The sequence below is a fragment of the Myxine glutinosa genome, chromosome 6 (assembly GCF_964187855.1).
Source record: "Myxine glutinosa chromosome 6, kmMyxGlut1.1, whole genome shotgun sequence".
Lineage (NCBI taxonomy): Eukaryota > Metazoa > Chordata > Myxini > Myxiniformes > Myxinidae > Myxine > Myxine glutinosa.
This window is the reverse complement of record NC_136266.1, coordinates 129,697,909-129,710,439: the sequence shown is the minus strand read 5'-3', so window position 1 is coordinate 129,710,439 and position 12,531 is coordinate 129,697,909. Positions and strand designations below refer to the sequence as shown.

The 12,531-nt window shown below is 42.0% G+C and overlaps 1 protein-coding gene across 2 annotated transcripts in view; it reads right to left on the bottom strand.

The window, feature by feature from the left end:
• The window catches only part of NXN (nucleoredoxin), a 77,938-nt gene that overhangs the window by 53,244 nt on the left and 12,163 nt on the right, over positions 1-12,531 (bottom strand). Inside the window, exons 2-4 of one of the 2 annotated variants that reach the window (XM_068121067.2) lie at positions 10,296-10,413; positions 9,352-9,485; positions 1,559-1,659 (exon numbers count right to left, since the gene is read on the bottom strand). In XM_068121067.2, coding sequence (XP_067977168.1) covers positions 1,559-1,659; positions 9,352-9,485; positions 10,296-10,413 — 353 coding nt within the window. The remainder of the gene's footprint in view (positions 1-1,558; positions 1,660-9,351; positions 9,486-10,295; positions 10,414-12,531) is intronic. The other variant, XM_068121068.2, reaches the window with a different exon arrangement.

Below are 12,531 nucleotides of genomic sequence, written 5' to 3'. Positions count from 1 at the left end.
TTGTGGAAGGAATTTAAGATCTGTAGTCGGCTTTTCCGTTTGCTCCAGGTGATCTCTCCAGTGTTCCACGAGTACATTGATTGGTATTCTGCACAAATTTGCAAAACCAAACAAGAAGCGTTGCGTTTAACTGCATCTGAGACACATATTTTTTATGAAAGAAGCAAACAAAGATGTCATAGCCAGCCAGCAGCATTCAATGTGAAATGTTGAACTGTCCATTGATCTGTCGAGAACAAAACTCTATCTTGTCGAACATCTGTAGGCAGAATGGATGCAACATAAACTAGAACGGCACTCGGTAGAGCGCGTACCTCCACCACGTTGAACAGTTTACGTTTTGTATCCCACTGATAGGCCGGATCTGGATCCAGACCCGAACCAAAAACTAATTGCCTTGTTCTCGTCTCCGACCAAACTAATCCACCCAGTTTTGTCAGAACTAATCCACAACTTTTTTTAAATATCATACTATATATTGCTTTTGACCTCATCTATGAATGGTGAAGAATCTTTTTTTTTAATTTTTAAACTCATATCCAGATGTGGATCTTCACCAAAATCGAATCGATTCATCCTTGTCACATTCCCAACCTGCCCACCAAGTTTCATCCGAATCCGTCCACAATTTTGAGATATCGTGTTTTATATATATATATATATATGGTATCTGTATTAGTAACTCCCAACCGCAACCAGGTCGACTCCATATGATGAGTGGATACCAGAGATAACGTTACCGTGTGGCAGGCGGTGCTTATCGCTCCCAGCAAGGTGCAGCAGCAGCTGTATGGGACACCTTGCTGGCGGTTCTCCACTGATGATATGGGGGTCGCATAGTGACTGATATATATATATCCTTTTCAGCCCTACCTATCACTGGTGAAGAATCACTTAAAACATTCTCAGATCCAGATCCAGATTTGAATTTTCAGTAAAATTGAATCAATTCTTCATTGTCACACACCCAACCTGTCAACTAAGTTTTGTCCAAATTCATCCAAACCTTTTTGAGATATCCTGCTCACAGACAAAAACAGACGGGTGAAAATGTAACCTCCGTCCAACTTCCGTGACTTGGAGGTAACAACCATGACCAACTTGCACCTTCTCTCTTATGCATATTAATTATTACGTATTAATATTAATTAATTAATATTATTAATAATATTAATATTATTAATATTATTATTAATATTAATTACATATTAATCGATGGAGGATTAATGCATACTAATCAAGAGATCAGAAATCAGATGGTATTTGTAATGGATAGAATGAAGGACATAATGGGATTGTTGGCTGCATTAAAGTTTCCTCCTCTCCCCTCTCACCCTGATCCCTCCTCGGCATGCAGGCCTATGTATACCCCCATGGGCCCTTTGGTATTCACTTGCATTCTCACCTTAATTCATCTCTTCTTTATAGCATCATTTCAGCCAACTTTTCTTATATCTTCCCTTAATGGCTTCCTAGTAGTTGCTTTCTCTCCCACCCTCTCCTAAATTATTTCCCAGCATTTGACTCCTTCCTTGCCCACACATCTCCCTCCTCTCACCTGTCAGAACTTACAAAAATGATCTCGAACTTCTTCCCAGCCTCACGCACACGCCGGTACGTCTCGCACAGCAGAGGTGTGAACGCCTTGCAAGGAGGGCACTGGGGAGAAAACCCAACGGGGTCGTGTTAGCCGCTTGGCCATTCAGACATCTTTTCAAGGGCCTGTCTCAAAAATCAGACAGCTTGAGACACGTTATTTGTATATCAATAACACCACTACCATCAGCGGAGCACTCGTGTGCAATGAAATGTTGCCCCGGGTGGTACGTCAGAAAAAATGGGCACAAACGCTGGGAAGAAAAGGCAATCGAGAGAACGCGGCAAGCACGACATGTGATGCACGATTGATATTTATCATTACCGATGTTCACAAGAGATTTTCAAAGAATAATTTTGGACATCATAGAAGTGGAAATGTGCATATCATCAGGTAAAGCAAAACCATAACCAACATACTACGAGTCGTATGTCATCCAGCATAGATCATACAGAAATTAATTACATAACTTATGCAGCAAATAAATAAAATAGCACAACAAAAATAACAACGCTGTGCATGCAAAAATTGAAAATTAAAACCTGGAGCTAAATCTTAAAAGACATCGAAGGGGGAAAAAAACCGAATAATCAGGAATTTTTTATAGTAACACCCGTTCCCTCTGCGAGCTAAATAAGGTGTTAATGCCCGCTTCCCTCCGGCATGGGTCAGGGGTTAAACCATTTGCACTATTCTCCATATACAGGTGAAAATCGTAAGTGGTCCCTGCCGGGGGAAGGAGGGCGAGGGGAGGATGTAGGGAGTTATTTTGTGCCCATGACCTGATGCCGGGTACCCCAAGAAAGTATGCAACATTTGGTGGAGTTTGGTTGGCCCATCCATTTTCAATTCTATAATGACCAGGCGTACATATACACATACAGAGAATTGCCTTCTTTTAGTGTGATGAAGCCTTTGCATCGTTCCCACACTAAATGGCGTGCAGCAACAACACCATATTTGATTAGGTTGATGTAAGAGCAAACTGGCGGCTATGAACCCAAGGAGCCTTCAGCTCTAATCCAGCGTCATACTGTGCCACTTACCATTACATGCTAAAGGGCTCTGTTCTAAATTAGAACGGTTATAATAACACTTTGTCAAACAGCTCGACTTCAAAATCCTGTCTTTGAACCAACCCAACTTCACAAGAATGCCATTTATCCATATCGATCAACTTTATCAGACAAGTAGCAGTATGACTCATTTTGTCCTCCATCTCCCCTTTCTTTCCTCCTCGTTTTTCGTCTATGGAGGGGTGAATATTGCAAATATATTTTGTAGGGTTCACCTGACCGCATCTGGATGCTTTTGAGGGTAGAGGAGCAGCGTTTGAAACCCGAATCCTATCCAGGTTCCTCCTGATGACTCCATCTTTGTCCTTTTGTGGTCCTTCTGATACTCCAGTGCTGCATTTGGTCAGTTATCATACTAAAATATGCAATTTGGTGTCTGTGTGTCTGTCTCACTGTCTGACTGATTTTTGGACTGCGATACATTTGGTCGTTTCTTATCCAATCTCAACCAAACTTGACAGGAGGCCTAAGGGTCACACAATGCAGGTTGTAGTGAATTCATTCGGAGCTATGGATTTTCAATTTATTTTCCTTAAATCCACGATGGCCACCATACCATGTGACTGATGTCATAGTTTGTGAAAAAAAAAAAAAAAAAAAAAAAAAAAAAACATTCCTCATGTGTAGTCAGTTTTGCGTAAGACGTTTTGGATTGATCCGTTGAATGGTTCTGGAGATATGGGTTTTCAAATATTTTCCTTAAATCCAAGATGGCCACCATACCACGTGACTGATGATGTCATAGTTCAGAAACATTTTTATACATGGGGAGTTGATCATACATATGAAATTTCGTATTGATCCACTCAGCAGTTCTGGAGAAAAAGATGTTCAAAGGTTGTCCTTAAGTCTAAGATGGCCACCATATCACGTGACTGATGACATCATAGTTTACAAAAACAAATTCCAACATCTTTCATTGATCATATGTTTGACATTTTGCATTGATCCGTTAAGAGGTATTCCGGAAAAGATCACTTAATTATTTTCCTTAAATTCAAGATGACCTCCAAATGACATGACTGATGACATCATAGTTTGCAAATATTTTCCCCCATTGGAATGAAAACATGTGTTTCTAGTTTAGTATCAATCGGACAAGCGGTTTTGGAGAAATTGATTTTTTTAGTTTTATTTTAAAATCCAATATGGCCACCAAACCACGTGACCGATGACGTTTTCTTTCGCAATCTTTCATTCACATGGCCATGTGATCACATGTGTAAAATTTTGCATTGATCCGTTTAGCGGTTCTGGAGAAGAAGATGTTTAAAGTTTATGACATCATAGGCAATGGCAGCCAATGCAAGTCAAAATTGCAAAAACAAAATTCATGATGCAATAAGTTACATTGGTATATATAATGAGTTAAAGTTTCGCAGAGATAGCTATTATGGTTTTCTCAGAATTGTCTCCACAAAATGTGTGAGAATAATAATCCTTACAAGAACAAAAGGTTTCCAGTGGGAACCTCATGTACACACTATACACTAGTATATACACTGAAAGCCGAATAATATCCCCTCTCCCCAAAGGGCTTTACCTTCTTGGACAAATGCCATGTTAATGTAAATATAGAGCTTATCATGGCATTTCATTCATTCAAAGCTACTAGAAGTAAAAATATTATAAACCACAAACATATGATTACCTTTATAAACAGTCGCTACTGCTGTTTAACACTAAACTGAAAGATAATGGAGGAATCCCGACATTTTCCTTGCCACCTCTGAGCTCCTCACCACATACAAAGCTTTCATCCACAGCTTGATGGAATACTGTTCTCCCCTCTGGGCAGGTGCTCCTGCCTCACGCTGTAGAAACCAAAGCTTTCAGGATCATTGGAATCTCCCACAATGAAGCGGCTTCTGAGGGCCTTTCACTCGTACACCGCAGGCAGTTTGGTGGTCTTTCTGTCTTCTACCGACTCCTCTCTGGCCTAGCTCCCCCAGCTCTGTCTGTGCTGTGTCCCCCAAATATTCCTTCAGGTCGCACAATATCTGCCAGCAACCCTTCTTCTGGTGAAACTGCCAAAATCAAGACTCTCTGCTGACCTTCACTCTTTAATTCCTCTTTTCTCCCACCTCTGGAACAAACTCCCACACTCTCTTCAATCCCTCTCCTCCCTCCAGGTATTTAAAACAGCTGTTCACCACCATCGCTTATCTTTCCCCATCCAAAACCTTGATATTTTCCACCCCCGTTAATACACCCCAAATCCACCTCTTTCAATCTCCGACTTCATTCCTGAAATTCCGAGTAGTGTCAATTTGTTTTATACCGTGTTTTCCTACCCCCCTCAAGCACTCTCCTTTCCACAGATCTCCCGATGTCTCTGTTCTCCACTGTTGTGCTTGTGTGCTTCCCTCTCTCTCCCCATCTTGTCTCCCCATCCCTTTATTGTTTTATGTGTCCATTTATGTTTTTTTGTGTTTAATGTGCTAACTCTTACACGAACCCCCATCTTGAATACAAAAAAAAAAAATCTGTGAGGCAATCTATGCTTATAGATGATGGGTAACTTATAAAAGGGTAATGGGGAACAAACCTGAACATAGATCTACTGTAATCTATATATCCCACAGAGGTTAATATCATGACTCTTTGTGCCGCTTCCATGGGGAGTGGGTATTCTAGTTTAATTAAATCATTGATACACTTAACAAATATTTTGAGAACTAATTTGGGGGATTTTGAAATGGATCGTCTTCAAACAAACAATAAATTTCTGGAGAGTAATAAAAATTAAGAGGATAAAAATAGTATATGCAGTGGTGGACCTTGAAGATAAACCAAAGTCGTGGCATGATGAAGATCAAAACCTGGTGTTATACGATATTACAAATCATCATCTTATGTAAGGAAAGTTTCAACAATATCAATGTTTAAACAAATTAATAAATCTTCTTCGATAAAGAAACGTTGATGTTGAAATCTGAGTGAGAATAATTCGAAATTTTCAAAATGTTTCATTTCACTCATTTTATGTGGAGGTTTTAAAACCAAAGCAAACACTGAGATTTGCAATAGAGCAGAAGTGATTTTTTGCTCACCCCATGTACGAACCATATTTGGTCACACAAGTAGCAAGGATCTTTGATGAAGATGATGTTATCCGACTTAGAAGCAGATGGAAGATGACCTCCAGCAAATTACAGATTTAATACAGCAGAATGTTTGCAAAGTACAACATGTTGTCTTTTGATTAAATCCGTCGACGAGGCGATGGGTGCTTTTGTTGGTACAAATGGGATTCTGTACAAAACAAATTTGCTTTGCCGGTCAAACAGCACAGCAGAAATGTCACCAACAATCAATGCTCAAGCAGGCACCAAGGGACTCCATTAAAAAGCCACCATAGATACACAGGAACAGGTTGTCGGTACAATGGATTATCAAAAGATTGTAAAATGAACCTCTGAAATTCTTCTTCACATGCTGTGATGCATCTGTATTTCCTTGTCCTACTGTTGGCCCTTCACCCCCTGTTATTTGATACCTGTATAAACAGAAACCTATTGTCAGCAACATTTTGAGAAGCTACATTTCTATTATGGCCACTACACATCTCAATGTGTATCTCGCTGTTCTCGAGGTACTACATTTACAACAATACCAATGGCACTTTTTACTTCCGCTCCTCAATCTCAATCGACAGTTCCCAAATGAAATGTGGAATCTTGCTGCAATTTTATTGCATGGAGTATCCTTCACAACACAAGTCTTTGATTTACATATGCTTGTCATGCAGTATTTCAGCAGCCTGGTGTTGGCTTAGCGGTTAGGGTGCAGGCTTGGGATCCTAGGATCCTGGGTTCGAATCCCGGTCGATCGCTAAATTAACGCCAGGGGCGTTAACGCTAAATTAACGCTAAATTAACGCTAAATTAACGCTAAACGCTAACGCTAAATTAAATTAACGCTAAATTAACCCCCCTGGCGTTAATTTAGCGATCGACCGGGATTCGAACCCAGGATCCTAGGATCCCAAGCCTGCACCCTAACCACTAAGCCAACACCAGGCTGCTGAAATACTGCATGACAAGCATATGTAAATCAAAGACTTGTGTTGTGAAGGATACTCCATGCAATAAAATTTGCCTGTCTCAGCCTGTTGACTTAGTTGACTCAGTTGTTGAACTTAGTTGACCTGGTTGACTCAGCCTGTCATCCTTCCAAGGTCGGCAAATTGAGTACCAGCTCACTGGTAATTGGGGCACTGCATCAGTGACCCAGAGAAATGATGCAACCCACAGCTACAGGTTGTATACGAAAAACAACAGTATTTCAGCCCTGGGAGCCAATCTGAGATTCCTACTGGAACTGATGCATCATGAATGTTTTTATAGGCAGAATCCCAACTCAGCTATACACTGTCATCCTGGTGTTTCACATGCGTGATGTTCACACGTGATGTTCATTTCACATGTTCATCGATGTGTGTGCCGTCCCTCGGATAGATGTTAAACTGAATGTCCTGTCTGTCGGCATTAGTTGGTGGATGTTAAAGATGCCACGACGGTGTCCTTCGTGAAAAGTACATGAGCTATCGCCGGCACCATGAACAAATTCCTGCCCTGACGACTGTGAAAAGGGTAATGGAAAACCACCTATCATAACCTTTTGCCAAGAAACTGCTTCGGCAGCACCAATGCTCTATAGAGGATGGTACATCAGAATTATCATTATTATATGGTCAACACATATTACATAAGCAATATGCAAATGCACAAACAAACTTACTGCAGATTGGTGTTAAATCGTTTTGGTTTTGAGTGACCCAAAGGGCCGGGGTGGGGCAGGAGGAATTACATTTCTCAATTACTTAATTTCCAGATTATTAACTACAGATAAACATTCGGACTCGTCACTCATTCAATGAGGAAAAAGTATTGGTGACAAAAGCCTGTGTAGCTGAATAGAGCAGTACATCCTTTTCATGCATTGCATTTCAAACTTAGCAAAGAGCTTTTGATACTGTCAAATGAAAATAATTTTTAGGATAAAGCCAATGATCGAAAAAGAAAAAAAAAGGAAGCAAATACCTTCTTCACCTCCTCTTCCCTTTATAAGGGGGTAGGGGCCAATGGTACCAAGCTCCTGCCCTGCCTTTACCACAATACTCCTCCACTCACTTCTGTCCTCAGCCAACTCTCTCCTCTCTCCCAACTCTACCTTACTGATAACGCTCTTCACACAATCCTCCCATCTCACCCACAGTCTACCTCTTTTCCTGCTACCCTGTTCCCTCAACCTATCTGCTGTCTTTGCCATGCTCTCTTCCCCCATGCGCACTAAGTGTCCAGCCCATCGCAGCCGACATTTCACCAATCTCCCCATCAAGCTCATCTGCACACCAATCTCCTCCCTTAGTTCATCCATTCTCCTTCTATCCACACTCTTCATTCCCACAATCCTCCTGACCCAGTTGTTCTTGCAAATATGCAGCCTCTGTTGTTCTCTCAGTCAGTGCTACCGTTTGCAGACCGCAAAGGTAGGCCAGCGTTCCGCACATCAGAACCTTTCCTTTCAATCTCCTTGAAATCTTACAGTCTGCCATTACTCCCTCCACCCTCCTCCACGCATTCACACCCACCTGAATCCTCCCCCGCACCTCTGCCTCCAACTTACAATGCCCGGTCACTGTTCCCTCCCAGATACTCAAACCTATTTCCCTGTCTGATCTCCTTCCCATCTCACCTGATATTCATTTATTTTCTCTGCTACCTGACCCACATCACGTTAGTCTTCTCCACACTCATCTTCAGCCCATATTTGTCAAATGCAGTCTTCCACTCCCCCAGTACTTCCTGCATCTCCTGCCTATGCTCCATTACAACAGCTACATTGTCCTGGATACAATATCTTCCCCAAAATACTCATGGTGACCTTCCTGCTTACCAGCTCCATCACCATGATAAACATGAGTGGGCTGAGAGCACTTCCCTGCCTCAAACCGATGTTCACACTGAACTCCTCCGACATCCCAGAACCAACCAAAACTCTTCCCTTCGTTCCCTTGTACATCCCTTCCACCAACCTAACTTCTGCTTCTGTCACTCCCATCCATTTCAGTGTTGCCATCACCATCTCTCTCGGGACAGTGTCGTAGGCCTTCTCAAGGTCCACAAATCCCAATGCCATTTCACCTTGCACCTCCAACCTCTTCTCCACAAGCTGTCTCAACACGAACATCCCATCCGTCGTGAACCCTTTCTAAACCCCTGCTGATCTTATCCAATCTCCTTCTCCACACTCTTCCTTATCCTCCCATCCAGAATCCTCTCCAGCACCTTCATAACATGACCAATGAGCATAACACCCCTGTACTTCCCCGGATCTTGAACATCCCTCTTCCCATTTCAAATCGGCACAATTAACCCTGTCCTCTCTGCCAGAATCGAACCCTCAAACATACATTCAACAGCCTCTTCGCTCAACTGACTCAGACTTCTCCAGCTGCAATTATCATCTCTGTGTACACCTCATAATATAATATTATAAATTAAATGAAAAGTTCAAAACAGGACCCATACTGTCAGGCAAGAGTTGTCCTTCTTATAAAAACAAAACCCCCCAAAAGGTGAATCAGCGAAGCTACAGGTACACCTATATATGTTTTTCATTGTCCCATTATACAACACAATCTACATGTATCATACAGCCTACAGTCAGTACCCAGTTAGCAGAGAAGTAGAGGCCGATATGGGCATCCCCCAGCACACCATAGTCAGTCATCTCTCCCAAAGGCCGGATCAGGGGTCCAGCAATAGTCTGTGCAAAGGTCTTGGGTGCCCAGGGAAACTCCAGGCCTGTCAATAGTCAAGAAGTTCACGCGACATGAAAATGGGTTTTAATAACAAGGAACAGAACAACCAAAAGTGCAATCAAAGATAAATAATTATTTTGTGGTCAACACCTGAAATGAAATAGCGCACATCAAAGCACAGTTTGGCCAAATCTGCTCCTTGTGCAAAACCACAAACACCACAGTTCAACATCAGGCTCATTTGAAGTCTGATCTCTCAGAACTCACACAATCCGCAATTTTAGCTCTTACAGGAGCCTCGAATTTGTATACAAAATAAAATGAAACCAACAGAAATGTGGTGCTGGGCAGTCAAGTATATCTCTGGTACGTGCATCTGATACTTCTCTCAAGACAGATGTACGAGCAGTGTCCGCCATGTCCCCAACTTCAAAATCCAAGCTCACCACTCACCTCCATTAATTTCTACCCATCTTCTCTGATATGTGGAACTGTGTTTCAATCTTCTTATTCTTATATCCAGGCTTTCAAGTCTCATGCCCACCACCACATCATGCTCTCTTCCATCTCTACCTCTGAGCTTTCCTACACACGCTGAGACCCTGTCCTTTCACCACGATGCATTCTTGTCCACATCTTGTGTCTGTTGACCTTTTACCAACTGTAGTACTGCTCTTGCCTACGCCTCAATACCTGGATATATGACAAGGCCTAAACAGATCAAGACAAGGTCAAAAGAATAATGCTCCACTCGCTCCTTCCATAGTGTCACTCAGTCCCATTTCTCTCACTTCATCCAAGCTGTTTCTGAAAAGAGAAGAGTGGAAACACCTGAAGCATCAACATCACTTACCATGGGGATCCTCCGTAACCATGGCCACACCATTCTTTGTAAGAACATGGGCATTGCAGGAATCGAGCAGGATAAGAGTCGGGATTGTTGTAACCTTAAACTTGCGGCACAGGCTGAACTGCGGGAGGGGTGTACAGGAAAGGAAAGAAACACATTAGATTGCATTCTTTAATAACCAAATAACATATTCCATGGAAACCTTGTCATCGCACACAAGATTATTGAATGACGTGTTTAAAGGGAACATAATTTGCAGAGTGCTACAGTGACACTACAACTCCTGGTCTAATGGAATATTGCACCAAGTCTACAAGTCACAAATTAAGTGTTCTTCTATCATACTCCTCCAACCCCTGCAAAAATCTTCCTTAGTTTTTTTAATTTTATACATTATTTCACTGTCCTCAGCATCATAGTCCCTCACCTTGTTGATAACTTTAACCCGTGACAATAGAATATTGACCCAAACCGGGTTGGAAAAATGACAGTCTCTACTCATCGCAACACAATCCGGCCTGTGTTTTGTGCCAACCACAGCCCATCTCGTCTTCGGTCAAACCAGATACGCGTGCAGAAGTCTCCATTTACAGATGTGGTTCAAATGGATTAAATCAACCGAGCGAGCAAGGACAGCAGCTGGACGAGGTTAGCAATTGGTACGATCTGGAAATTTGGGATGCAAAAACACCCAGATATGGGATATAATAATAAAATTAACGTCGGTGTTTTGCTGGCCCAGCTGTGTTTCCACGTTATCGTTTTGTAGATGGACGTGTTCACGATGCCTGCGTATGAGCCTTTGGGTGTGGCTCGGTTTTGGATACTTATCACTCACTCCCTGGAGGTACATGGAATGTGCTTCCATTGCGATTTAGCATTGTTGCCATGCCTGTGCATGGATGTGCATGGATTAGGGGATGTTGAGGTCCAGGACATGGTGTGTATTTGGGGACACTCGGTCGTTGGAGAGCAACGACATTGACACTCGAGACAGTGCGGCTTGTAAAAGGCGTCAAAAGCATGATGCTGAGTTTGTACCTGTCTGTTTATGAAGAGATCAGAGAATCACAATCCTGTCATCTCAGTCACCACTCAAGAGTTCCCTGCTACACAACTACTGGGAATCCTGAGCTAAGCCAATGATAACTCGTAATGTCCTTTTTCTACATTTAAACTGGCGTTACCTCCGCAGGACACATATGCATGATGTCCATAAAGTCCTTGTTCAACTTTGCACTTTTATAACTTTGGATGTGCACATGATAGAAACTTACTGTAAATGGTGCATGAAACCACAATTCATAAAAGTTTTACTCAATACCGTTCAAATCTTTAGGCTTCAACATAACCACCATCTTTCATAATACATGGTTCAATCCGATTTTACAAACTATTGAATACGTTCTCCAGTTGCTGCTGAGTAATTTCACGAATTGCATTTGTGATCATAGCTATAAGCTCAACTAAAGAATGTGATTTTGATGAGTAAACAACAGTTTTACATAGCCCTATAAAATGTAGTCCAATGGGGACAGGTCAGGTGAACGAGGTGGCAAAGCAATTGGTCGACGTCGACCGATCCATTTGTCTGGGAAGACATCATTATTTCAAGAACCGTTGCACATTCAAAGCGTAGTGGCATTGAGTCACATCTTGCTGGTACAAGGTGACGTGGGAAAGATTTAATCCTCGTAGTTCGGGAACCAAATGTGGTAATTGTGGTGGTGACTTTACCACTGATGTAGAAGTTGCCTCATCAGAAGATGTCAGCTTGTCAAGAAACCCAGGGGAATTGTGGATTTAGCAACATAAATAACAAGAAAGAGCAATCAGAGATTGCAGACCCTCGCCAAGACGTGTTTGTGTGGTGTATTTTGTGGGGTGCTTATTACCTCCACCACCAAAGGTGGATGGAGGTTATGTTTTCACCCGTCTATCTGTCTGTCTGTCTGTTAACAAGATATCTCAGAAAGTTGTAGATGGATTCGGGCGAAATTTGGTAGAGAGGTAGCGTATGTGACAAGGACGAAAATATATGATTTTGGTGAAGATCCGAATTCGGATCCAGCTAGTAGAATTTTTTTTCAGTGATTCTTCACCATTTTTTTGTCTGGGTTGTTTCATTACTCTATTTCTTGTAATTTTATTACTCTATTTTGTCTGTATCGGGCCTGGGGAGTCATGCATTCACTGGATCATGGGGGGTAGCGCTATCAGTATCTATGCAGGAGGACGA